This window comes from Nakaseomyces glabratus, chromosome H (assembly GCF_010111755.1).
Source record: "Nakaseomyces glabratus chromosome H, complete sequence".
NCBI lineage: Eukaryota > Fungi > Ascomycota > Saccharomycetes > Saccharomycetales > Saccharomycetaceae > Nakaseomyces > Nakaseomyces glabratus.
In genome coordinates this window covers 1006671-1033337 of record NC_088958.1, presented here as the reverse complement: position 1 = coordinate 1033337, position 26667 = coordinate 1006671, and the positions used below count along the sequence as shown (strand labels likewise).

Genomic DNA, 26667 nt, shown 5'->3' with positions numbered 1-26667 from the left:
ATAGTTTGCTTTGTATATCAGAGTGTCAGGCGTATTCAGTTCAAAATGTCCTTCTTGTAATAACCGTGTCTATAAAGTCTTTATGGAGCCCTCTTCTTGACCTAGATTAAAAGTGAACGCTATGCGATGAGCTTACAAACGGATCGCAATTCACTGAGTGATATTCTTCAGTTTTTTTTTTTTTGTTTTCCATTCAACTACGTCAGATAACACCGCAGCAAACTATTTATGCAAAACCAGAAACGTCATTAATTTAATGCTATAAGATACAAAAGGGCAAAACTGATATTGAGATGGATTGCTTTAGATGATTCCATACTGATCAATGATGAATAAATAAGTTTAAGGGATATACTTGAAAGACCCTGATTCAATTTGATGAGTTTTTGTAGCGTTGTCACTTATCTGCTCTCAACATATAGCGTATTGACCATAAACTACACTGGAATAATACCAAGCGAGAAAGATCATCTTGTATATTTACATGAAATGCTTGATAAGTTCTTCGTATATACCCCAAGCAATACCAGCACTGAGTGCCTTCCTAGTCAGTCTCATGCTTAGTCCAGAGAATATTTTGATTGGATGTTCTTGCGTAACTATTGTTGTAAGGGTTGACCAGAACGTTTTAAATTTTGTTGGCTCCAGCTGCATTCTGGTTTTAATTGTGTCGAATGGAGCAGTTACTGTTGTTGCCATACTAGCTGACAATATGGCGCTTGTAGAATTAATTGCTGTTGAAGTGTACGCTGTATACCGACCTTCAGAATCGAGTTGTAGCAACGATTTTGGAAGAATAGTGGGTAGAGTGTGCTTCAATTTCTCATACAGTAGCACATATAACCCAGAATAAGGGGCATCCCTTAGACACGTTGGCCCAAATCCTCTAAAGAAGCCTCTAATCCCTTCCTGTGCCGCGATCGATTTGGCTGCCTCTGCAATGCTCTTGTAATTGTACAGGGTAGACTCATACCTGACCTTTATGATTGTAATGGGCATTGTTATGTAACCCACAGTACCTCTAGCAAACGCACCAGTCACTAGGTTCTCATACATACTTAATTGAGGTAAGTTGCTGCTCTTACCTGTGACCACACTGTCCGCAGTGTCAAACTGCTTACGTTTCGCCAGAGCAGTTCTCATCAAGTTGAGACTTGACAAATATAGTGCACTCCCAACAGATGTACGAATTGCACTAGGTAGTGTTCCTCTCCATAACTGCCATGGTGTATCAAGCGACTTTACTGTCTGCCACAGGGTACCACCCTTGGTCTGTTGGAATCTAGTCTTGAGAAGGTCGAGTGGTTGCAACGCAACAGCAGAGGAAAGGCCTCCGGCAAATCCACCTATTAAGTGGCCTGTAGAGCTTGCCATTATTTACAGGTATGTTCTTGGAAGATCGCAGTCTATCCTTTTCTCGTAACATATATTCCTATTCGGTTAATGTGAATCTAATGGGGGGTAGTTTTATGCATTCCATCTGCTAAAAAACGCCCTTTGAGTTTGCACTTCAAGATGTGACGACGTGCAGTTTTGTTCTTAAAGCTAATCACATATCAAAATATTATTTACTACACATTGTTATTTTGCCCGCAAGCATTAATCTGGGCAATGTGCTATATAGGTCTCCGATGTCTACGTAAATATTCATATACTTGACTCTTATCGATTCCCATTAGTCAACAGGTTGCAACGAAATAATCCTATTTTATATAGTAATAGGTGTCAGGAGCACCAGTGTGTCTAATCATGGTATAGTGGCACCAAGCATGGGTCATCAAGATATCAATAACTGAGTGGTTCCGTTACACAATGAGGCCCATCTATCAAACCGTCTCCAGCTTTTATATTTTTTTCATGCGCATCGCAAGAGCAGCGCTGGGTCTGTAACAGCACTGAAAAAAAAATGAGATGGCTGTGAGCAAAGCTCGATGATCTGCCTCAGTGGTAGCAAGTATATAACCAGAGAAGGTGGTGTTTAAAGGTGTTTCTTGTTTTTAGGAAATTGCATGTGGTGGAAATCATAAGCTACAAAGTTGCAGTATGACGACGATGAGGGTACCATTTAAAGTGAAGGCCCGTTATGGGTGGTCGGGACAAGCCAAGGAGGACCTGGGCTTTCTCGAAGGAGATGTGATGGAGGTATCGCGAGTCGCAGGTGAGTGGTACTATGGGAGATTACTGAGGAACAAAAAGTGTGCGGGCTATTTCCCAAACAATTTTGTTACGATAGTTGAGGAGCGGATCAACAGTGTTCAATCAGTGGATAGTGGCCGGTCAAAGCAGGCCCAGCAGGGACAACCTATATTGCAACAGAGTAAGAGTGGACTGCCGCCTATTCCGACACGTAGCACCAATCATGATAGCAGCAAATACAGATCTTCGCGACAGGCTTATCATTCCACACCAAATCTCCCAGCAACAGCTAGTGGATATGAAAATAACGCTCCAGTTGGATCAAATAATGGCTACTCACGCAGAGCCGAAATTTACGGGATGAGACAACCAGGATACGATCAATTGGCAATGAAGAAAAGAAATAATATTAACGATAGTCTTACCAAGAAACCCAATGTGAATAAATATGAAGATTTTGTGGATACCCCGGCTCTTCCTCCATTGCCTCAGTTGCAGTCTTCTAAACGTAACGGTAAACATAGACAGCCAGTTAAGTCATATTCGTCGAATGACCTACCAACTAGTCGCAGCAGAGATCCAGCAGATCATTTTGTTGATGACCAAAGATTTTTTGATGGTTTTAACTCAGGCAAGAGATCCTCGGTGGATACTAGTTCAGTTTCATCAGGTGGACTGTTCTCTCATTCTCAATACATGGACAACTCAGTGACAAGTAGTGAGAATAGTTTTGCAATCATGAGTGATTTTAGCGCTACTAGTGCTGGTTCATTTGCCAGACATAGAAAAGCACAATCTTTTACTGATTCTCTGGAGAGATCAGAGAACGGTCACTTACAGTACGGAAATAGTATTGATACTAAACAAGTGAATGATACGAAAACAGGAGGGTTTTGGAAGAGATTCATGAATAAAAATGACTCCAATAATAACGGTGTAGCCAACTCATTAAGAACCAATGAAAGTTTCCCAAAATTACCTGATTTACAAACTTTAGATATTTCCCCACACCATAATGACGCACATGATTGGTTGACTGTGAAAGCTCATGTAAACAGATCAAAATCACTTACTAAATATGAAAAGCATCCGAGATATATGAGAGCTCTAGAACGTAATCGTGATCTGGTTCTACATCCTCAAGATGCAATCTATAATGGCTTAAATACTAACGAAATTAGAGGACATGGTAAGCCAGGATCGGTGGATATTGAGTTGGCTGGTCTCAATACTCAATACATTGATTCTATGACATGGAAAAGATGCTCTAAAAATAGCACTATGCGTCTAGAAAATTGGGTAAGGACGACATTTTCTGCAAGATACTCTACAGACATTGAGAAACTGAGAGGTATCTATATTTTCTGCACTGAAATGTTCAGTCTGATAGATGATCATGGTCATTCTGACTTTTCTAGGGAACCAGCAAATCTCGAATCAGTTCTATATCAAAAATATTGTACACCTTATGAATTAACTTGTCTTTTTAAAAGGCTAGCAGTATCATTGAGTATTCAATGTGAAGTCGTGATTGGATTCTTAAAAACACCGTTTGCTGTAAATCATGAATTTGAATATAATCATTGTTGGTTGAGAGTTCTTGTCAATAATGAATGGAGGTTTATCGATGTAATTTTAGGTAATATCACGAATCCAATCCATGAGTTTGTAAATAACAAACCAGCAAAAAGAGCAGATGATAGCTATTTCTTAGTTGAACCTCTGGAATTTATATATACACATATTCCACCTAGTGAGTATGAGCAACATATTGTTCCAAGTCTGGATCAATTGTCTATCCTTTATTTGCCGTTAGTGTTCCCTTCATTTTTCAAAAACGGACTTGTTCTCTACAAGTTCAGCACCGCATTATCATATCTTGAAGATAATGAAATATACGAATGCTCAATAGAAATTCCGAATGATATAGAAATTTTCTCTTCTGTTGTTGTAAACACTGAAGATAAAAATAAAGCTAAGCTATATCAAAAGATGGAATTGTCACTAGCGCAAGTACGCAAACACAGAACTGAGAGTGGTAAACGGGTTATTGTGATTAAAGCTGTTCTTCCCCCTGGTGTTAAATCAGGCGCATTGTATATACACTCCGGAGTCAGAGGTACTCAAACCACTATTGCTAATGTTCATCCATTATCGATGATTATTCCTTTATATCATGAGGGTTCGGAGAGCAAATACGAATTCGTCTCTAAAGTACCAAATGAAAATATCTTAAAGCTAGAGACCTACGTTATGGAGCCACAAAATAAGTATTTGTTTCCGGATAACGAGTATAATTTTGAGGTATTACAACATCCCTTTGATGGTATAATGTACAACTCTACGGCGGCAAACCAAAACATCAAGCAACCCATAGCGATAAAGTCACCATCTGGTAAGATATACAATCTAGAGAAAAATGATCCCCATGTATCATATGGTACATGGAAAAAAACTATTAAAGTTAAAGAATCAGGGGTCTGGACTGGTATGATCCTATCGGATTGTGGTTTAGGTTGGGCCAATTTCGCAGAGTGGTATTGTATCTAGCATTTTTTTGATCATTGGGAAACAAAAAAAAATATTCGCATAAAATCTTGCATGTCAAATACTACTTAAGATTTGATTTGACATTATTTCACTATAGCATACAGGACTACCATGTCCGAGGAGAAATTTTTAAAGCTTATTATTGAGCATAATTGCAGCTATTTGCATTTCAGCATTTATAATTTAAAACACAAATAATTAATGAAAACATCTAGTATGCAGATATACAACTACTAAATCATAATAACATATAATAATTAATAGAAATTGTACTGTCTCTTATCATGTTGCTGTATATATATACTCATTTCCCCCAACAAAATTACCTTATAACATCTGTCTAAGAAGATAATGTTGGCGTAGTTTAAAAACATTGCCATCACCGGCACTAATCACCAACACTTCTATCAGTAATAGGTAATACTAATAAAACTAAAATGGCAGCAAACATAAGAAGAACACCTAATAATTATCAGGAATAGATTTTAAAATAGCAATTATACATTATTCTCTGGGTCATTAATCGTCTGCCTTATCGTTATAGTTATATACGAGTTTCCAAAGATTGCATCATTTTTGCAAAGTGAGGTGATGCGATGATCAATAGCTATGTCTGAGCAGAGATGTATTAATTGTACTAGAACTGATCAGTTAAAGATATCATTTTTGGGTTCCAATTGGTCGGAATCAAATTCACTATACTTTTCTCATATCAAAAAGTTGAATCTGCATACCCAATAGAGAAGAGATTTGCCACGACATAGAATAATAACTTTGACCATTTGAATAAAGGAAATGAACTCTTCACTTGGAATTACAGATATGTCGGGTAAAGACTACTACGTTAGATTTGCCAGAGCAGTAAACGATTATCAGATCGATTCAATTGATGGAGATCAAGCCGGAGACCCTTTTGAGATTGCCCAAGAGTTCAGAAGCATCGCAGGAGAATGTGCATTGACAGAGCTGAGATCAGGGAACATTAAAGCTGGGAAAGACTGGGAGTTAGAGGCCAATTATTGGAGTTTGTTTAGGCAATTAATAAAATTTAGGTATTCAGATAAACATCAACAACAATCGCAAGTCAACTGCAGCACGCGAGCAGCGTATGAAAAAGAACTTTTGCAGAACAATAATGACTTTTATGAATTATGGATAATTATGGTATGGCTACAAGATAATCTACAAACTGTGGAAAGGCCGGAGAACTTGCCAACTAAGAAATGGAATCATACGTTATTGAAACAAGGCCTCCAGAGTCAAGATGTCGACTATCCCTTGAGAGATAGCAGTGTAATTCTTGATGAAAAGGATAGAGAACAGGATCGCGTTATATTTAAGTATATTTTTCAATTACTTTTGAGGGGTAAGATTGAGGAAGCCCTCAATGAGTGTGAATTGTCAGGTAATTTAACTTTAAGCATGATAATTTGCGGTTTGCAAGAATATGTTAATCCAGAAATTGATTTCCATCTCAAAAATGAGTTTGACTTTCAGCAGGGAATTAAAAAACATTCCCTATGGAGAAGAACAGTTTATGGTATATCTCAAAATTCCAAATTAGACCTTTACGAGAGGGCTATATATAGCTTACTAGCTGGTGTAAGTCCAAGTGAGGAAGTGATGAGCATATGTAACTGGGAGGAATTATTGATCTTCTTTATCAATCAGAAGCTTCAAACTGATATTGAAAATGAGATGATAAGAGCAGGTTTTGTCACTGATGAAGAAATACAGTTATATATACCATCTTCGACCGAGTCGCTATCATCAATACTGAATGATTTATCCAATTTAAAACCAGAAGAAAGTTCACATCCATTAAGAACTTTGATTGCGTCAATTATCTTAGGTACTACAGATTCTATTGTTCATTCCTCGGTATTGCAATTGTTTGACGCCATAAAAAACTCTGAGCAGGAAAACGAAATTTTCAACGAGCCATACCTATTACGAGTTATGACACATACTGCTATTATGTTCAAAATTATTGATAGACATGCCTTGAATGAGACAGACACCTCAAAACTCATAACATCCTACATCACCATACTAAAATTCTATGAATTATTTGACTGCATACCAGCTTATATGACTCTATTGTCAGCTGAGGAGACTATTGAAGCGTATTCTTTTGTGCTTTCTACTATAGAAGAAAGTTCTGAAAAAAGAAAGCAAATAGAATTAATGAGTGTGCTCCATTTACCCTGTTCTGAAATCATAAAGAAGATAACACAGAGGGTATTTGATGATACTGAGCAGCAATATCAACCAACTCAAGTAATGTCAGTTTGTTTTGAAACTACTAAGATTGACTTACATCTGATTAATTCCGTTGAATGGTTATTGGAAGGTAAACTCTATGTGGATGCAATGAACTCGATACTTGCATTGGCTAGAAGATTTCTACTGAACGGTAAGGTAAAGTCTTTAGAACTGTTCTTTGAAAGAAACGATCTAACAACTGTCATAAATCAAATTGAAATTGCAATTGCAGTTGGAAAACAACCAATCAATTCATCAACACGAAAAGAGCTTTCTCAATATGAGAATCTGATTCAGGGTTTTGTCGAGTACGAAAACTGGCAAAAATCGGTCAACCAACTGAATTCAGAATCCAACATACCATCGCTAATTGAAAAATTTCAAGGATTTTCGAATGACATTAACATTTTGATCAAAGATTTCTTGGTTGAGTTGTGTGAAGATGAAAAATCCGAAAATACGGCCATACTGTATGAGATTCGTGCACTATATATACCCTATTTGATAATAGAATTGCATAAAAAGCTCGTTGAAGCTAGTGAACTTTTAAAGATTCCTAAGTTTATTTCACGAGCTCTTGAATTGACTAATTTTGTGGCAAATGAATCGGAAAGAATATATGTTTTATTCCAAGAAAGTGGGAAACTAAAAGAATACCTAGATCTTGTGGCGAAAACTGCTATTTTGGCAGAGGATATTAAATAGATTGTGTATTCCTGTAGTTATGGATGAATATGTAGAAATTAATATTTTCATAAAATAAATCAGCTAGTTTGGGCTTACACAGAAATCACGTAAAATTATATTATTTTTTCACTTTAGTCTTTTTCAATCATTTTCTGCAGTCGATGAAAAATTCGATCCCTGTGAATAGCAACTGGATCGTCCTTGTCTGTTGGGAAGAATTCGTTCCTAGGAAATTCATCTTTATCTTCTTGTTCCTCATTGTACATAAATTCCCCATCGCTTCCTTCTTCTTCTTCAAAATCTCTATCCAGGTCAATGAAATTCGCATCATTTATTGACCTGAGTATATTGCTGCTACCTTGAAGTTTGGAAAATACGTCATCATATGTGGCAATTTTTGGATCGTAATCCTCTCTTGGTCGTATTACGTCAGCGCTGTCTGTCATTTCCGGTCGTTCGAATTCATCAACGTCGTGGTTTGCTAGAAATTCAGTTTCAAGTTCAGCCATTTCTTCACCTTCACTCCCAAACAAAATTGATCTGTCATCATCTTCGTCTTCTGGGTAATCGTTTCTATAATAGTTTTCATCATTAGAGTCCTCTTCATCCGATAGGAATTGTTCGTCTGAATCAGTTAATTCATCAGGTAACAAATCACCGTAAACATCTATGATTTTAATGAACCCAACCTTGCTACCTTCATATTTATTGTATTCATCTTCTGGAACTTGTTCTAAATGGTAAACATCATAAACGTAGTCCTGGCTTGGAAGTGATTTTACTTCAGCTGCAGCTCCCCTAAAGTGCTTCCTGCTCGGTTTCCTCTTTTTTCTGCTATTTTCACTATCCTTGTTAAGTGTCAAGTATTTATTAACCATTTCAGTAATCTCGGGTGGTAATTCTTCTTGATTTTCCAACCTTGATTTGCTTTCATCAGAGTGTTTGTCAGTGTCTGCGTCTACCTCCCCTTCACGATGTCTCTTTCTTGGTTGTTCCAGAACAAAATGCCTATGGTCCTCCGCAACTTTTAACAACGGTGTTGTAGTCTCATCTTTATTTAATTGATCTGTGGATACTACAGTCTTCGATAACTTGAAGACATACCGAGCTTTCTTCTTTTTAGCGTTCTCTTCCAATAGCAGTGTAGCCACAGAACCTTCGTCTCTGCGACGTTTCAACCGTATGAACTCCGGTCGCTTCCCCATCTCAATCTCAGCACTCCTAGCTAGCTTGTATGATAACGATCCTATTCGAATTTACTATTTGGTTCGGGCAATCAAGGCATATATCAATAGTTTTGTATAATCCAAACCCCTTCGATGCGATGAGCTCTTAGACCTGGTGATGGCCTTGTTTGTCCGTCGTTGTTCAGTACGGTGAGCTACGCAAAAAGGTATCAAAGGTTTGACTAAATGGCCATATTTATGTGAAATATAGACTTTAATTGGACAGTAGTGATAATATGAAATCATAAACTGTAAATGCGGCTAAAACATCTCGAATTTACAGCTAAGTTCTGAAAAAAAGTGCGTAGTATTTTGATATTTTCTCGTTGTGATAGTAATTATTTCCTAGTTTCACAATTGGAACACAAAATCAAATCCATAAAATCTCGATTCGGTAGTCACCATAAGAGATGACTATTATTTCTTGGTATTAGAGTCATATAGCTACTTACAAGTCTTGGTGATATAGTGCGGTGTGCATCCAGTGGGTCTTTATTGGGTAAATGAAATGGACATCACAGAAGATATTGGAAGATTGTGGAGGGCTAATATGCATCGAATACTTGATATTAAAAGTAGGATACTTGCTAAAAAAAAACCAACAACTAATTTAGATTATGATACCTATAAGGAAAAAACTCTAGTAGCGTTGATTACTGGCGGTAGTGGCGGGTTAGGTCTTGAGATTGCCATTGCGTTGGTACAGCGGTATAAGAGTGTCATTGTTGCTATTGTTGACGTAGTACCACCAAAAAAGCAGCTTGTGAAACAGTACCCAAATATAATACACTATCGTTGTGATATCACAGACTCATTTCAGGTTGCTCATATGAAAAAGAAAGTTCTACTAGACTTTGGTAAAGTTAATATTTTGGTGAACAATGCAGCTATTACGATCATCAAACAATTGACTGATATGACTGAGGCAGAGATTCAAAGAGTCATAAATGTAAACTTAATTGCATCGTACCACTTAGTGTCCATGTTTGTACCTGAAATGTTATACACTAAAAATGGATGCATAATCAATATTGCTTCTGTCTTAGGTGAATTGACACCTTCTCGTCTCATTGTCTATGGCGCTACAAAAGGTGGATTAATTGAATTACACAATTATTTAAATCAACAGATCAATGCACATAATTCGTATGCATACAATCGAAGAGGACTGAAAGCAATTTTAGTATGCCCAGGTAAAATATCTACAACCATGTTTAAGGATGTTGACACGCCTTCAAAGTTTCTAGCTCCAGACCTACCACCTAATGAACTTGCAACTGAGATTATAAAAACTGTAGATAGTAAAATATCCTCTACACTGAGAAGACCATACTATTCTGGCTTAATTCCCTATATAAAAATACTTAATCAATCGTATTTGGACCTTCTCAAGAACCTTAGCGGGATGAATAGGGTTACCAAGCTTAAAAAAAAAATGCTGTAATGTTAGTCTCAACAATACTATAATCTAGAGCGCCAAAATATTCTCTTCTTGCAACTGTGATTATTTAATCATATTTTATCTTTAGGCGAATGATATATACTATAACGACATCATATAACCAGTTATATAGTCTAAAGGTAAATTTTTCTCATTTATTAAACTCCAAGAATTAACGTGCCTCTTGAATGCTTTTCCAATATTCCAGATTTTGCTTAGCGTATGTTTTCATATATGAAGCGTAACTGGCAAGTATATCTTCAAGTTCTTTTTCACCACATTTGAGAGCTTTCGGCACTTCCTCTTTACAAATTGTGTCATTGATAACCTCCATATCCTTCGTCGTGACTGCAGACGTCTCCTTTAACCTTTCAATTTCTTTCCTCAAATTTGATATCTGTGTTTCTACATCTAGCTCTTGATAACTTACCGATTCTTTAACCTTATTTGCTATCTCTGATATTTTATTGAAAAACGATCCACCTAATTTTTGAGGGGCAGGAATGGGAGATAGGCGTCTAGCTGAAGTCAAACTTTCCTGGTTAGGCTCGGACTCTATTTTGTTTTCACCTTTTTCTAACTTTTGTAATTCATGAACTTTCCCAACCAATGATTTTTCTACTTTATATAGTTGTACGGCCTTGAGCTTCCTAAACATCAACAATTCAGTCACAGCATTAGTATTATAAATAGCTTCATTGAGTGGCTCATCAATATTATAGTATAAGTTACTCACCAATGCTTGCATTGCAATAGAAGACTTATCAAAAGTAGCACAGAAATCTACATGCTTCGGATTGGATGATATATCTAGATTTGATAACTCTGCAAAGGCAGCCGCAAGATCATCATAATCATGCTTCATTTCGTTGAAGTTCTTTGTTATTCTCCTATTGTATTTGTAAGTATTATTAACAATGGATTCATATCTTTTATGCTCCTTTTCTAGAAGAATATAACCATCGGTATCATCATTTTCGTTGCCACTCACAAAAAGTTCCGGATCACGTTTACCTAATGCTACACTGGTATTGGGTATAGGAAGACAGGCATGAACTCTAGTCGTATTAGTAGGATCCACTGGATTTGCTTGCAGTCGATTTCTAGGTAACATAGAAAATGTGGCTGAGCTGGTAACAAAATCATTCCAATTTGAATTATTAGGGTTAAGAAAGTCCTCGATGAGTGATGTAGATGAGATGTCAGTATTATCAAGTAACCTATTCAGAAATTTTGTTAGAATTCTAACTCTGTGTCTTATTATATTCTCTTCTTTGTCACTTACTGACTGATCTATTATTGAAAGGGATAAATCAACCGAATCGGTCTGTTCCGAAGGAAGAATATATTTGGCGTGCTTTAAACCAGCAATAGCCTTACTGTAGGATTTCAAACCTTCCTTTTCTGGTATTGGTGGTATAACCATTAGAGGGAATAACTTTACTAATATGGATCGTAGGCTCTCGAAATCACTATATCTTCTCCTCACCATGTGGCCATTGTATTTTATGAAATATGCGACAAAAGTTCTACTTTGACCCTCAGAAACTTTCTTGGCCTCCAATATTCTTACATGCTTCCCAGATTTCTTGGTGTAACTTTTAACAGCGTTACCAAAAGATTTCATATTAGCGTTGTTCAAGGCTGAGCTTGATTCCTTCGAATGTTTATTCGTATCTGTATTTGATACAAGTATTTCATCTTCCTCTTCATAGTCAAGATTTGGGTTATGCAAATTTTCACTTCTTCGCACTACTAAATCTCCCATCCTTTGCTTGCTATCACCAGAATTGACCTTAGTCGTTTCTGCCATACTATCCACGCTATTTACCTTTTCATCAAGCTTTTTTGATCCAGAAATTTCCTTATTGGCGTCATAAAAAGGATTATCATTCTCTAGAATTGCAGTATGAACTAATTCCTCTTGTGGTTTCAGAACATCTGCATCGCTAATACCACTGCTAACTTTACCTTTAATATCTACACTTTCAATAGCCTCACTATCTTCATTATCATCACCTATTATCCTAACGTCACTATCATCCTTGTTGGTACTAGAAATACCAGTATCATGACCTTCATCTAATGCCTCGGTACTATGATCCGTGCTAGGCTTACATCCGACCTCCTCTGTTGATTTAGTATTGATCTCGACTTTTTCATTATCTACTAACTCTTGTGACTTGAATTTATTGTTAAGATCGGTGATTGTACTAGCTGTTCCACCAGTAACTGATCTTATAGCTGTGATAGAATCACTCTGTTCATCAGTGTCTTTCAGGGAATCGCCGTAGTCCTGTGCTTCCTCAAAGTTCTCGGGAGACTCCTCTACTTCACTTCCTCTGGAGATGTTTTCCTCACTGCTTAGCTTATCCTTCCCATCAGATTGTAGATGAGCCAAGCTTTTCTTCTTAGAACGTTTCGATCTACCCATGACTAGTGAATAAAGATTTGAATTAGTTCCTTTTTCTATTAGATACAATCGAACCGTCCACTAAAATGTATTATAATAACTAAAGCTTAGTATCGCTTATGCCCTATACAGTTAAGAGCCATACAATAAATACAGACTCTAGCGCTGATGTATCCCTAATCCCCGGACCTCAATTTGCCACTTCCCCAAACTAAAGATTGAACCTGCAATCCTTCAGTATAGCTATTAAACCTAGACTACAACTCGAATAATTAGCTACCGAGAGTCTAAACACTACCTGTAGTTATACTTCTCTCAGTTGTAGCTACTCAGCACTATGGCTCTCATTCCTTTGTTCCCTTTAAAGTTTCAGCAAGACACGATTTCCAAAGTTCTCGCTCTTGACGATAAAACTTTTTCACTTCGCAGTGATGAGCTCATCTCATCGCTTACTGGCTCGAAGTAGTGCAAATATTAATTGTACATCAAGATTTTGTATTTGGAGATGGTGAGTCATTAGCTCTTTTCCTCAGTGGTAGGAAGCACAGTGTAGTTTGACCTCATAGCCAATGTCTGAAAGTTTGGTGGTTCTGCGTTACTTGAACGCTGAACAACGAGTTTCGCTTCTCGATGACCTAATAGAGCAGGACAATTTTAGCGCACTTGTAGGTGTTATTGATGCCCATGAACAATTGAGTGGTTCACATGTCGAAGCTCTATTTGAGAAAGTTGTTTCCAAGGTTGATAACGAAGTTCAGGAGATAGACCTACAGAATGCACACAGAGATGTCGGCTGTGAGCATTTATCCGAAGATATGGATATATTCGCCAAAATTGTGGTATCGGTGCCTGATCTTTGGGTCAAAATTGAACGGAAGATAAGTGTGATGTTAGATAACTACATCAGATGCAACATGGGTAGATGCTTTTCTGAAGCGATGAAGAAAGTATATGAAAGTGAGTGTTCCATCGCGGAGCATGACATGGAGCAAGAAGAAACATCCACAGTCATAACTTACCTCGCATTTTTGGAACTTCTATTCCTCAAACAAGAAAGTTTGCAGACGTTAGAACTAGTGGCGTTAGACAAAATATTAATTGTCCTGCAAGCTTGCAATATTGAAAATATAGCTACATCTTGCTCCAGACTTATGAGATGGACACATCAATCTGTAGTTTCTCAATCATTAAAATCACAATCATTTGACCTGTTCCTATGGCATGTCATCACCTTAATGAATTTAGAGAAAGATGAGATTGACTGGAAGCAAAGAGTGTGCCTATCATTGTTGTTGAGAATTTTATCCAATGAGGGTATTTCAGATCAGGGGGTTCAATTTGTTAAAACTCAAGAGTTTTGGACCTTAATTCATTCCTCGTTGAATCATACAGTACATGAATACAGAAAACTAGGCCTATCTATTGTCAAACTCGCTATTTTAAAGATTGTTGATAAGGTCAGTGAACCACTAGAACATGAAATGTTCAAGTGGGATCCTCAACAAAATGTAAAGATAATAGAATCTTGGAAAAGATTTACAACTTTGTATGAAATTGTGGCAGTAGATACTGCACTAAATCAAATACAAGATGCTAGAAATGATATTATTGACATTTTCAATGATGATAATTTACCCCCAACTTGGAGTTTGTTGTTGTTCTCCACAGGTTTGACTGCTTCCATGGAAAGTGTCAGAAAATACATCGTTAATATTATGCTGGATATAAAGAACATGTCAGTTTTCTCAGCCAATTTAAATGTGCTCAGAACATCTTTTATCCCCGCATTAATGAACGCCCATTTTTTCAATGTGATTGGTTGTGAATGCCCTTACGGTGATAAACTATCAGAGTTCATAAAAAGTATTATTCTCGCCTCCAACATTAAATCAGAAATCATTTCCTCAATACTAGAGTTGTTAATAGACCAAGGAACCTCTTTTGATCCGGCAAGGATATATGTTACTTATGGTATTTTGAACTGTCTAAATACTCAAGTTCCAAAATCTTTACAAAGTAAACACTTCAGATTGATTCGTCGATTATTTGAATTTGAATGTGAGGAGGAAGTTTTTGAAACCACTTTACAGCATATTCTCCTAAGGTTACTACTGCATGGGAACAATTCCATAAGCGCTGCTGAGTTGGTCCAATCAGTTGTTGCTCATATTAAATGTCAACGTGGTGACTTTAAATACGTAAAGCCATTGGTAGAAGATTTCAGAGAACATTGTGTTATCAACTTCAATCCAATTTTGGTAGATGAGCAGTTAAGTCCCTCGTTAGGTGTGGATTCTGTATTTGATGCTGTGGCTGTAACTCTCTTCGATATTTCAGGGCCTCGCACAGATATTAATGTAATCAAACAACTAATAAAATTGGATAACCTTCAGCCCGAGGATAACAGTATCATTTCTACAGAACTGGTAAGACTTTTAGATGCAAAAGAATTGAATGAATATCCCAAAGATTGTGATATTTTAACTAGGGCAAAGACCATTAACCAAGGAATATGGAGCAATCTAAATGTACAATCATTATATGTTTCTTTAAGAGAGAATTTCGAACCTGAAAAGTTTAAGTTTTTTGTTGCCTTGTATCAGAATATGATAAATTATGGTACAATTGTCGTCGATTTTGCATTCACTGATATTTGTGACATATACGAATCCATAAAGAAGTTTAATACTGCCAAAAAAACAGATAGTGACTATAAAATGAAAGATTCATTGTATGATACTTATTTCAAATTACTATTTGTTTACTTAAAAACCACTCCATTACGACAGGAAAGAAATGATATTATCAATATTCTTAATATATTAGAAAGTAACGTTAATACCGACAATGGCTATTATCTGGGCAACCTAGGTGCAGTATCCATTTGCCAGACACTAACATCGACATATCTCATTCCTATCGCCAACAAACTACATGATGAACAAGTTGTAATAGGTAAACATATAATCACTATATTGTCAACTATATGGGATAATATAAGCGGCGAAAGATTAATTTTGAAGGAACGGGATTTGCACTTAGCATTTATAGATACGCTATTTCATCCTCATATTCTTCTATTAGTAACAACTGATAGTGAGTACGAGACGAAAATATCAAAAATTGGACTGGATATTATTTCTAAGGCATATTCAAGGCGGTCATTACTTCCTCATCTAGGAAAAAGAATCAACGAGTTCTTCATGTCATACAACTCTCTTTTATTGAAGTGTGAATGGATGATTGCGATCATGGTTAATGCATTCAAAACCGTCCAGATGGGCGAGAACGTTTTCAAATTAAAACCTGTTATTTCTAAGTTCTATGAAAACCATGTATCAGCATTTTTTGGTTTGCAACAATCTTTGTACTACCAAGTTTACGGTGATGATGAGCATTCCTGTAGAGTGCATATAATTTCCGCCATACTGTTTTGCAACAATACAACAAAGAATGCTATTGTAAAATACATAGTAACTCAAACAAAAGCTTTAGTCCCAGTTAAGCGAACTGACGGTGTCGAAGGTCTAGAACGCCTATTGTTGTGGCAATTGATCTTATTATGTGTGGTAACTTCAGATGCCAAATCCATAGAGTGGTCCATCTTTGAACAAATGTTATCAAGTATCGAAGACGAGAGTTCGCCATTAGTAAGGATATGCAAGGAATGGTCAATTGCACATGTTTTAGCTCATCAAGAATCTGAAAAGCTGACCAAACAAGCCAACTATTTGTTTAGTCATTTTGATGATCATAGCAAACCTATCCTTGTGGTCACTGTGGAGAAAATCATTTACATTACTCTCAAGGCCATGGTATTTGATATTAAAAACGAATACTTCTCAACTTTACAGGACAGATTTGTAGCATTACTAGTTGCAAACTGTACTTCAAATAAGCCCCTTGTAAGACACTTTTCTAATTCTCTGATACTTTCTTTCTGGCCAAAATTCAAAGAAGTTTTACAAGATTCCTCATTGAAGTTAATTCTACAAAAATTGTATGAAAATTCTAAGGAAGCACAAATCGTTGGACAATATAGAACCGGTGATGCTAATGTATGGGATCTTGTAGATGACTGTACATTAACTGGCCTATTTGGTGGTGTACTAATGAAATGTATCGATCATGAAGTACCCTATTTATCAAAATCTGACTTTGAGAAGTACATACCGCAATCAACAGACCTTCCAATACCTATCGGAATCGATGAGAATGATAAATGGTTAAGCAAGAGAGAAAGTAAGAATGTATCTAACCCAAATGTTACATCTCAAAATGCTTTATCTGATTCTCTACAAACTAAAAGTGGTGCGTGGGAAACTGTACTAGACATCGATCAAAAACGTTCCAACTCTATGATTAAAAGGTCCGAGTTAATTGTGGTCTCCTCACTAGTTGACAAGCCTCCAAATCTAGGTGGTATTTGCAGACTATGTGATGTTTTAGGTGTAGGCTTATTAACAGTTCAAGATTTGAGGGTCAAGAACCATCCTCAGTTTAAGAATGTCGCTGTCACTGCTGATAAATGGATGCCAATGGAGGAAGTACCAATTGATGAGATAAGCAAGTTCATGAAAGAGAAAAAGAAAGAGGGATATACGCTGATTGGACTCGAACAAACTGATAAGTCTATTAAGCTGGATAATAACTTCAAGTTTCCATCAAAGAGTTTGATACTTTTGGGTACAGAAGCCCATGGTATACCTGGTCATCTTTTAAATGAGCTTGACTTGTGCCTAGAAATCAAACAGCATGGTGTCATTCGCTCGATGAACATCCAAACAGCAACAGCAGTCATTGTACATTCTTATTCAGCACAGATACTATAGAATGTTAATCTTAAATGCCATAATTTTATAATTCTAGTTATATAGATATATGCTCGTTAAATAGTTAGAAATTTCTCGACCTCCATACACTACTGATCCAATGCTCGTACAATTTCCGGAGCATATTGCGTGACCATTTCATATGCCAGTTTAATGATATTTTGATCAAATCCCTCTAAATGGGTGTCATTTAAAGCGATGGTACGAACTGGTGATACTATTTTACCATTTGACCAAGTCAATAATAAGCCGTTATTTGCAACTTCACATTCATTTGCGGCAGGATCAAGTATAATATTATCGCCGACAATTGCCAATAGGAAAACAACTGGTGGATCGATCTCAAGTTTTACTAAATCATAGTCGTGAAATGTAGGAAGCTCCTCGACTTGTAAATCATCGTAACTGGATATTAGTTTCGGTAGGTATGTGGATTTTAATGCTGTATACATCCCAAAAGATATTAGTGATGTTGGGTTAGAGTTGCACGATATCACCAGGATATCAATGTATAACTTAAAACTATATTTTGTGGTTAGTTGCAAAGACTTTCTCTCAACTGTTTCTCCCAACCTCAAAGCCTTCTTCAGAAACGAGGATGTAGACTCCACCAACAGGGAGTCGTCTCTGTATCCCACTATGTCAACATCCACTTCAATCAACTCATCTTCCAAGGTGTGGTCTACTACCTTCGACTTCACACTAACAATACATTCACTACCGTCACTAGCAATTATTCTGGAAGAACCGTTAGAACTGGGAAGGAAATTCACAAACAATTCAATGGGTCTGTTCTGGTACGCTTCCCTACCATCGGGCCTAATAACGGGGTCGGCTTTCAAAGAGTCCGCTAAAAACGCCTTCTCAGTAACTGACAAAACCATGTCTAAAGATAATACAACGCTCTGATATGATACGAGTTGATTCTGTTCAATGGCTAGCTACTACTAATCGAAATTCGCATCAATATTCACTATTTCTAACGTTTCTTCTATATAAAAAAAATTTTGCGATGAGCTCGCCGTTCTTTTTGGCAAAAAATTATAAAACTGAAATACGTAAGAATTTTCTGCGGCTTTTTCTGTGGATGAATTTACAGAATAGCAAAACCAGCACTAAATATGATAATAGTACGTAGTTTGGGCATGACTATTGGTGTATTGCTTATGTAGGAAACTCTAATAGGATTCTAATCATCCTCTGCTAGTGGGAGAAGTAACCATGCGAAGTGCTGTAAGGGATTGCGGATTCTGTACTACAAGTAGATGGAATTTGGTGCAGCGACGTCAACGTTTGTGTTGTCCATGTCAATGGCAGACAGTTTACGTTCTGCGAGGCTGCCCTCAGGGTTGGACTTGCCATCAGGATGTTGTGCTTTTCTATACGCCAGCTCGTCATGCAAAGCCTCTAATCTTTCCCGGGAGTTATCCAAGACCAGCTCGTTCTCCCTAATAGACTCCTGAAACAACTCAATGTCGTCCGAGCCCAAATTCTCATCCATCTCCTCACCATCTTCCAACTCTACAGCATGCCCTTGCAACTTCTTGATGTATCGATGCAATCTCTCGTTTGACCGGGTCAGGTGTCTGATACTGTTCTCAACTTCTTGCTTCACTCTGCCGAGCTCATCATCACCCATATCCCTGATCGCTATTTTAAAATTGGCCACATCGACCGGCCTTTTCATTCCGCTAGCACTAGTCATCTCTCACTCAATATTATGTTATGATAGAAATAATTTGTAATTTCACCGTTTGGCGTAAATTGTCTGTCTGTGCAACGCTTGATACCTATTTCGTTTTTACACTTTCCGAGAAATGGGTAAGCAACAAGAGCTATCTTAACCGACTTGAACCTACTATATATACTTTGTGAATCATATCTTTACAAGCATAACCCCTTCGGAATCGATGCCCCCTCGTTACAAAATTGTGCTCTAAACCCCGCTTTTAGTATTTGTTTATCCGTTAGATGCACTGAGGTGTGATGCATTCAGGACAATTGAGGAGAGGGAGAGATTGCTTCACAACTGCTGCAGTGTGAAGCACTGCTCCACCTGGTAGGAAAGGTGACAGTGCTCTTCGCATTCATACTCACTTGCTAGAACTGTTCTGCTTCACAAATAGAGTAAAAGGCATGAACCCCAGGATCGATCACGTGACCATAATTATCAAGATGTATTTCATGGACGGTCACACAAATTGTAGTATTCTTCATCTACTATAGCCTTCTAGCTATTGGATTCAACGCATTGGTTGCTCTTCTAATAAGACCTCCTTTCTCTTTGTCTTCTTTCAATAGCCAGGCATACGTTTTGTTTGGCTCCATATCTGCCTCGTCTCTAGAAGCCGGCTGAGATACAATATCCGCTTCAGGAACATCACATTTCTGAGGCTTAATGAAATGGTTTAAGATCATATGTGATATGACAGCCCATCCACAAGAATTTGAATAACGTCTGCGTACATTAATACTGTTATGAGCATCGCCTTCTAAGCACACAATGACTTTGCGCCACGATTTTCCGGCATGCCATCTACGAGCCATACATTCCTGTAATTGATGTCTGTCCATTGCCATGATTTCATCTATTCCATCTGGGGGGAAATACTCGGAATCAGGTATATCATTGTATTGATATACCTGGTCATGAATAAGAACTTTCATGTCACTTGTAATGTTTTTTGGTGGTTCTGGTAAAACTAGATTTCCGACTGTATTGGTTAATGAAACTCTTCTAAAAATCTTGCTTTTTGGATTGACTTTCTTGTATACTTTGAAATCTTCAGAATCTTGGAATTCTTTCCATGTCATAACTATACTCCGAATATCATCTGTTTCTTTCTTTAGTAATTTGGAATCCTTTAGAATTTTGCTATAATCCAAATATAGTAACGCTGAGCTAGCAAGTGGAACAATACCATCGTTGATTGCATTCGCATATAAAGTTCTTCTTTCAAATTTTTGCAAAATACTATGTGCTGGATCACCAGATAGTAGATAAAGAATGGAAAAGTTCTTTAGCTTGTTGTGACTATGGTATCTGAGATCTTCTCCCGTTTGACCAAGAGCACCGGATGATAATAATCTTTTTGTATAATTGCCAATATGTGAGTAGAGACCTAGAAATGGGGTAGCTAGGGAAATAAAATTAACAGGTTTTACTGCATCAAAAAACCACCCATGTAAGATATATATGTAAGCAATAGCAAAAGTCTGTACCAAGCCACCAAGAGAGTGACCAATAAAAGATATCTTTTTTATGTTGGTATTATATCTCTCCTTCACAATGTAATTTGCCAGCCGTATTCCTAGGTTTTTTATACCAAGTTCTGTTCTGCAAACGTTACCTGTATAGCCATCCAATATTAATTCCTCATCAAGATCATCTCTGTCAATAGCTCGCAGTTGCTCCATAATGTACATCATGTCGTTACTAACATTTGAAATCATTCCGTGGGTCACAATTACTAGATGCTGGTTCCGTTCTTTTGTTTGGGATTTTTTTATTTTGGCGCCAACTTCAATAAATTCCTGAATGTCGTGATTTGAGTATTGCTTAGCAACAACATCCCCCTCAATAGATTCATATATATCCTGTTGATACTTGGATTTTTTAAAGTTATTGATATCCAAACTTATTAAGAGCTCATAATCGACTTTTGTAATTTGATTAAATAGTACTTCTGAGACGACATCGATGATCCAGCATCGTTTACCACCCACATCTCTTGCATCTTCAGGTTTCAGCTGAAATGTAAACTTACCTTGTGGCTCAATGTTGGCTTTAAATTGAGGGACGTACTCATTCTGATTGGCGGGTATGACTGGTCTTGAATCGCAGTATAATACGAACGGGCCTAACAGATACGTAGCTCTTCGCGTAGCCTTCGTTCGGTTACGTAACCTAACAAATACTGGCCCATCGATATTAGAATTGACTTCAATGAGGAAGCGACTTGTTTCCCCAATTGCTAATGCTCCTCTAACGTGAATCATGTCTTAGACGCTTGATACACTGTGTAGCCTTTTAAACTTCTCAAACAATAAACCTGCGCAACATAAGAATATGCCATGCAAACTTAACAATCGAAGACTAATAATCAGAGCAACTGACAAAAATAGTTTTCTGATTGACTGGGTTGTTGACCACCAATTTTATGCGATAATCATCGATTTCCTCAAGAAGCGATGAGGTTGAAAAGCTTCAAGATTGCGAAAATGCAAGTAGTGCTTATTATTGGTAATCAGGCAGTATCAGAAGCTTAAAGAGTGGGAAGATTATCCACGTATGGAATATACTTGCTTTTTAATATTGTTGTGAAAAGATCAGTGTTAAAATGGAGCGTGCAGAGTATACAAAGGAGAAGAAGGTTGGTGAAGGTACATATGCCGTTGTGTATGTTGGTACCAAGCAGAGCACAGGACGCCGAATTGCTGTGAAGGAAATCAAGACCTCAGAATTCAAGGACGGTCTAGATATGTCGGCAATCCGTGAGGTGAAGTACTTACAGGAGATGCAACATGTCAACGTCATCGAACTAGTTGATATATTCATGTCGTATGGCAATTTGAACCTGGTATTGGAATACTTACCAACTGATCTAGAAGTGGTCATCAAGGACAAATCAATACTATTCACTCCAGCGGACATCAAGTCCTGGATGCTTATGAGTGTACGTGGTGTCCATCATTGCCACAGGAATTTCATACTGCATCGTGATTTGAAGCCTAATAACTTATTGATTGCCCCGGATGGTCAAATAAAAGTAGCGGATTTTGGTCTAGCGCGTGCTGTACCATCTCCGCATGAAGTTCTGACATCTAATGTGGTGACCAGGTGGTATCGAGCACCTGAGCTTCTCTTTGGTGCAAAGCATTACACATCCGCCATCGACGTGTGGTCTTTGGGTGTCATATTTGCAGAACTTATGTTAAGAATACCGTATCTACCAGGCCAAAATGATCTTGAGCAAATGGAGGTTACATTTAGGGCCCTGGGAACACCTACAGACAAGGATTGGCCGGAAGTATCGTCATTTAACTCTTACAACAAGTTACAAATGTATCCACCACCTTCTAGAGATGAACTGCGGAAAAGGTTTATTGCTGCAACGGAAAACGCCTTAAATTTCATGAACGGTATGATGTGCTTAAACCCAGCAAAGCGTTGGAGCACAGCTCAATGCCTCGAGAGTGAATATTTCAAAGAACTACCAAGACCATCAGATCCTGCTACAATTGACATAACTAGAAAGGAATAATTATATAGATAAATCGTAAATAAAGTACACTAATTAGGATGATCCTATGTAATTTTTGACCAACTAACGAACCAAATTTAATAATATAATAGATTGACCACTTTCAGCATGATCTGCCACAATTCCTTAATTTCGGCCTTAAAACATCGAATTGAATTCCTTAACAGACAATGAACAATACTCTTCTTGATGGAACGATGTCAAACACAAGTTGAGAAAACAGAAAGTATAAGACTGAAATTGAAACAGAGGTTTATTATATTAAGGATACATCTTCATGTCTTTTGTTAGTCAGTTTCTGAAGAAGAAACCAGATGTTTTGGGAACTCTGGAAGTTTCTAAAAAGTTTATGGAGCATTTTCCCAAGAAGAAGACCATAAACAAACTACTATTTGATTTAAATAGTCGTCTCACATATAAAAAACTGTATCCCATCTATGTGGGATTATACCATGGTGTTCCTGTACCGCAGCAGCAGAAGTTACTTGATGGAGTCAAGGGTTCTGACTTGATTGTAATGCGCAATGTGCTGGAGAAAGTACGAAACAGGACTAGATATGCTCGACCCGATATGCTAAAGCTGGAAGATAAGCTGTTAGAACTTGCTGCTGAGCTAGGGAATAACGATGCCATCGCAATTTTGTCATTTAGATCCATCAGAGAGAACATGGGCACTAACAGCGCTGCTGAGGCAAATAATGAAGAAGTAACTATAGCGAAGAAACTTTTCAAAGACTTGTACAATATTAATCACTTGCTTGCAATCAAATTGTTAGGCGATCTCGCCCTCGAAGCTAATAACTGGGAAGAAGCGCTCACTTTTTACAATAAATACATAAACATTGCTGTCAAAGATAATGGCCACTTACTCACCGGCAATGATGACTTAACAGGTGAGGTTTATGGTAAATTAGGCGAGATAGAATTTACATATTTGGCGAACATGACCAAAGCAGAGGAATATTGGCAAAAATGTTTGGAACTTACTTCAGTCGAGGATTCAGTGCGATGGTATTTCTTGGCCGCCCAAATATATATGAGTTCAGAGCCTCTAAAATCCCGAATACTTCTAGAGAAGGCTGCATCGCAGGGATTTAAAGAATCATTAACATCTTTAGGTTTTCTAGAAATGAACTATTTTAGAGACTATGGACGGGCGAAGGAGTGGTTCAAACTTGGCATGGAAGTATTTGAATTACAAAGCTATATTGGCTTCTTTGACTGCTGTGTAAAAAATGAGGATTGGATTGCCGCTCTAAAATGTCTTAAGTCTATAGAGAAGATTGGTACAATGGAGAGCTTTGGTTCTGATAATACAAATAAGGCTACAGTATCCAACTTTATGAACTCAAGAGCGGAATTTATCGACAAAGTAAGATTAAAGTCAGCATTAGTCTAGCAATACTCCAGCAGTTACCTTAAGTCAATACAATTGGCTTCCCATATAAAGTTGATCACATTTCATTTAGTTCACAATTGGTCTAATCTTAGTAAAATTTCTCCGCACTGGGGGGCACCAATAGGAGCCTCCCCCAATGACATCTGTAAATATAGACTGCATTCATATTTCAAACATAAATAGTAAAGTTGAGGGCATATATCGATTAATTTATATGATAACTAGGCTGGTAAGGTAGTGTGATCCTCCTTTACCAACATGTCACTGAAATAGTGCTTTACGCCCTTCGAAAATGTGTTATAATCACATATTTCAGCTGTAATGACTAACTTTTTAGAAAGCAATAATAGCACAACTTCTCGAGATAGCATATAGAAATTGGCTACCGATTAGCTTGGATATAGTCATATGTTACAATGTCTACATATGAAGGTATGTTGTTTATGTGAAAGAATGGGTCTTTTATGACATTGGTTGATTGTCGCCACCAATTTACGAGAGAAACAATGTTACTAACAATAGTATGTGCAACAGATGTGAAAGGCCTCATGGCTTGCCATCATCTAGATGTGAACTACATGCTACAGAAGAGCATAATATAAACAATAATGAGTCCTCAGATGAAGGGCGTCAGGAAGTTAGAGATCATTTCAGAACCCTATTCCAGCAGTTTTACGGACCTGGTACCCATAGAGATGGCACCGAGCGAGGCGGGGAAGCAACTACGACGCTACTACAATTATTGTCTCAATTAATGCCTGAGGATCTACAAGAGCAATTGATGCAATCGATGGATTCTGCAAGCAAGCAAGGCTGCTCAGATACTTTTATCGATTCTCTGCCCAGAATTCCGCAGAAAAAGCTCAAATCTGATGACACATGTCCAATCTGTTGCTCAAACTTCATAGCCGACGAGTACCCATTAGTAGTTGAACTGCCACATTGCGGTCACAAATTTGACTTCGAGTGTGTGTCTATGTGGCTAACCAAGAACACTACTTGCCCGATGTGTAGGGACGACGTCACGCACAAGAAAGAGCTACCAGAGTTGGACACGAGCAAAGTAGAACTGGAGGAGGACTGGGGTATGTACGGCTAATCCACTTTTAACCAAAAAATAGTTATGAATCCATTGTTAAGAGATGAGTGTGTACACTGCAATTAGTATCATAAATAACTGTATTCTGTAAGCTCATTGATCAAACATTTTGAAAAATTTTGAAAAATTTTGAAATTATGTATTTGCGATGACTTTGTCAAGCTCATCGCTAGCTTTGATTGTAACAATGGTCTTGAAGTAAAATTATCATAAGTAATATTAGATCAATAGCAATTGAGAGCAAGAACGACTGACAGAATTGGCAAGAAAAAAATTCGAAATACAATTCGAGGTTACAGACAAACGCTATGGGTAAAAGTAGTAAAGACAAGAGGGACCTGTATTACAGAAAAGCCAAAGAAGAAGGTTATAGAGCAAGATCTGCCTACAAATTGCTTCAGTTGAATGAGGAGTTCCACTTTCTAGATGATCCAGAGCTGAAGCGTGTTGTTGATCTTTGTGCAGCTCCTGGCTCATGGTCGCAGGTGCTCTCGCGGAAGCTATTTGCTGAAAGAGAGCCAGTGGCAGATGGTCAAGAAGATGACCGTAAGATCATCGCCGTTGATTTGCAACCTATGTCACCAATAGATCATGTTATAACATTACAAGCAGATATTACCCACCCAAGAACACTAGAGAGGATATATGAGCTCTTCGGAAATCAGAAGGCTGATTTTGTCTGTAGTGATGGTGCACCAGATGTTACAGGTTTGCATGATCTTGATGAATATATTCAACATCAATTAATCATGAGCGCCTTACAACTAACTACTTGTGTTCTGAAAAGAGGAGGTACATTTGTTGCGAAGATTTTCAGAGGCAGAGACATTGATATGTTATACTCACAATTAGGTTATCTATTCGAGAAGATAGTTTGTGCCAAGCCCAGATCATCAAGAGGTACCTCACTAGAGGCATTCATTGTCTGTATAGGATACAATCCACCAGCTGGCTGGGAACCTAAACTTGATGTGAACTCATCTGTCACAGAGTTCTTCGCAACCTGTGACCTTGGAAAATTATCGATTGACGACACGTTACAACCATGGAAAGACCAGCCTAGGTCAATTGCAGATTTTATGGCATGCGGATCGTTATCGAGCTACGACTCAGATGCCACATATCATGACCTTCCGAAGTATGGTGTCGCATTAGACCCCGTACAGGCCCCAACCAACCCACCTTACAAGAGGGCCTTGGAGCTGAAAAGAGACGGAAAGTTAACTAGAAACATATAGACCATAGTAATTGTTGTATAAGACTTACAACAGAATAGCATATCTATATAATGCGTTATATATTTTATTCAATTTGCCATCAAAAATGCTTCTTTAGCACCAATTTCGGCGATGATC

The 26667-nt window shown here is 37.6% G+C and overlaps 14 protein-coding genes across 14 annotated transcripts; 8 read left to right on the top strand and 6 right to left on the bottom strand.

Moving 5' to 3' along the window:
- Positions 1-480: 480 nt before the first annotated feature.
- On the bottom strand, positions 481-1374 carry HEM25 (Hem25p; the record flags this gene model as incomplete). Its single annotated transcript, XM_447256.1, has 1 exon — positions 481-1374. One exon carries the CDS (start codon positions 1372-1374, stop codon positions 481-483), a length of 894 nt encoding a protein of 297 aa, XP_447256.1.
- Positions 1375-2043: 669 nt separating this feature from the next.
- Positions 2044-4686, top strand: CYK3 (Cyk3p; the record flags this gene model as incomplete). The annotated part of the gene is made up of 1 exon (XM_447255.1): positions 2044-4686. The coding sequence occupies one exon, from the start codon at positions 2044-2046 to the stop codon at positions 4684-4686; it is 2643 nt and encodes an 880-aa protein (XP_447255.1).
- Positions 4687-5481: 795 nt separating this feature from the next.
- NUP84 (Nup84p) lies at positions 5482-7656 on the top strand (the record flags this gene model as incomplete). Its single annotated transcript, XM_447254.1, has 1 exon — positions 5482-7656. The coding sequence occupies one exon, from the start codon at positions 5482-5484 to the stop codon at positions 7654-7656; it is 2175 nt and encodes a 724-aa protein (XP_447254.1).
- Positions 7657-7769: 113 nt separating this feature from the next.
- On the bottom strand, positions 7770-8843 carry IWR1 (Iwr1p; the record flags this gene model as incomplete). Its single annotated transcript, XM_447253.2, has 1 exon — positions 7770-8843. One exon carries the CDS (start codon positions 8841-8843, stop codon positions 7770-7772), a length of 1074 nt encoding a protein of 357 aa, XP_447253.2.
- Positions 8844-9372: 529 nt separating this feature from the next.
- GVI51_H10351 (short-chain dehydrogenase/reductase) lies at positions 9373-10308 on the top strand (the record flags this gene model as incomplete). Its single annotated transcript, XM_447252.1, has 1 exon — positions 9373-10308. The coding sequence occupies one exon, from the start codon at positions 9373-9375 to the stop codon at positions 10306-10308; it is 936 nt and encodes a 311-aa protein (XP_447252.1).
- A 169-nt stretch (positions 10309-10477) lies between these two features.
- ATG20 (Atg20p) lies at positions 10478-12739 on the bottom strand (the record flags this gene model as incomplete). The annotated part of the gene is made up of 1 exon (XM_447251.1): positions 10478-12739. One exon carries the CDS (start codon positions 12737-12739, stop codon positions 10478-10480), a length of 2262 nt encoding a protein of 753 aa, XP_447251.1.
- Positions 12740-13287: 548 nt separating this feature from the next.
- Positions 13288-17550, top strand: TRM3 (tRNA (guanosine(18)-2'-O)-methyltransferase; the record flags this gene model as incomplete). The annotated part of the gene is made up of 1 exon (XM_447250.1): positions 13288-17550. The coding sequence occupies one exon, from the start codon at positions 13288-13290 to the stop codon at positions 17548-17550; it is 4263 nt and encodes a 1420-aa protein (XP_447250.1).
- Positions 17551-17639: 89 nt separating this feature from the next.
- RRP42 (exosome non-catalytic core subunit RRP42) lies at positions 17640-18434 on the bottom strand (the record flags this gene model as incomplete). Its single annotated transcript, XM_447249.1, has 1 exon — positions 17640-18434. One exon carries the CDS (start codon positions 18432-18434, stop codon positions 17640-17642), a length of 795 nt encoding a protein of 264 aa, XP_447249.1.
- A 371-nt stretch (positions 18435-18805) lies between these two features.
- Positions 18806-19255, bottom strand: TMA17 (Tma17p; the record flags this gene model as incomplete). The annotated part of the gene is made up of 1 exon (XM_447248.1): positions 18806-19255. One exon carries the CDS (start codon positions 19253-19255, stop codon positions 18806-18808), a length of 450 nt encoding a protein of 149 aa, XP_447248.1.
- A 515-nt stretch (positions 19256-19770) lies between these two features.
- GVI51_H10241 (putative lipase) lies at positions 19771-21549 on the bottom strand (the record flags this gene model as incomplete). The annotated part of the gene is made up of 1 exon (XM_447247.1): positions 19771-21549. One exon carries the CDS (start codon positions 21547-21549, stop codon positions 19771-19773), a length of 1779 nt encoding a protein of 592 aa, XP_447247.1.
- A 341-nt stretch (positions 21550-21890) lies between these two features.
- KIN28 (TFIIH complex serine/threonine-protein kinase subunit KIN28) lies at positions 21891-22814 on the top strand (the record flags this gene model as incomplete). The annotated part of the gene is made up of 1 exon (XM_447246.1): positions 21891-22814. One exon carries the CDS (start codon positions 21891-21893, stop codon positions 22812-22814), a length of 924 nt encoding a protein of 307 aa, XP_447246.1.
- A 277-nt stretch (positions 22815-23091) lies between these two features.
- MSS2 (Mss2p) lies at positions 23092-24213 on the top strand (the record flags this gene model as incomplete). The annotated part of the gene is made up of 1 exon (XM_447245.1): positions 23092-24213. One exon carries the CDS (start codon positions 23092-23094, stop codon positions 24211-24213), a length of 1122 nt encoding a protein of 373 aa, XP_447245.1.
- A 416-nt stretch (positions 24214-24629) lies between these two features.
- Positions 24630-25312, top strand: GVI51_H10175 (uncharacterized protein; the record flags this gene model as incomplete). Its single annotated transcript, XM_447244.2, has 2 exons — positions 24630-24645; positions 24801-25312. 2 exons carry the CDS (start codon positions 24630-24632, stop codon positions 25310-25312), a joined length of 528 nt encoding a protein of 175 aa, XP_447244.2.
- Positions 25313-25620: 308 nt separating this feature from the next.
- TRM7 (tRNA methyltransferase TRM7) lies at positions 25621-26550 on the top strand (the record flags this gene model as incomplete). Its single annotated transcript, XM_447243.1, has 1 exon — positions 25621-26550. The coding sequence occupies one exon, from the start codon at positions 25621-25623 to the stop codon at positions 26548-26550; it is 930 nt and encodes a 309-aa protein (XP_447243.1).
- Between the last annotated feature and the right edge of the window lie 117 nt (positions 26551-26667).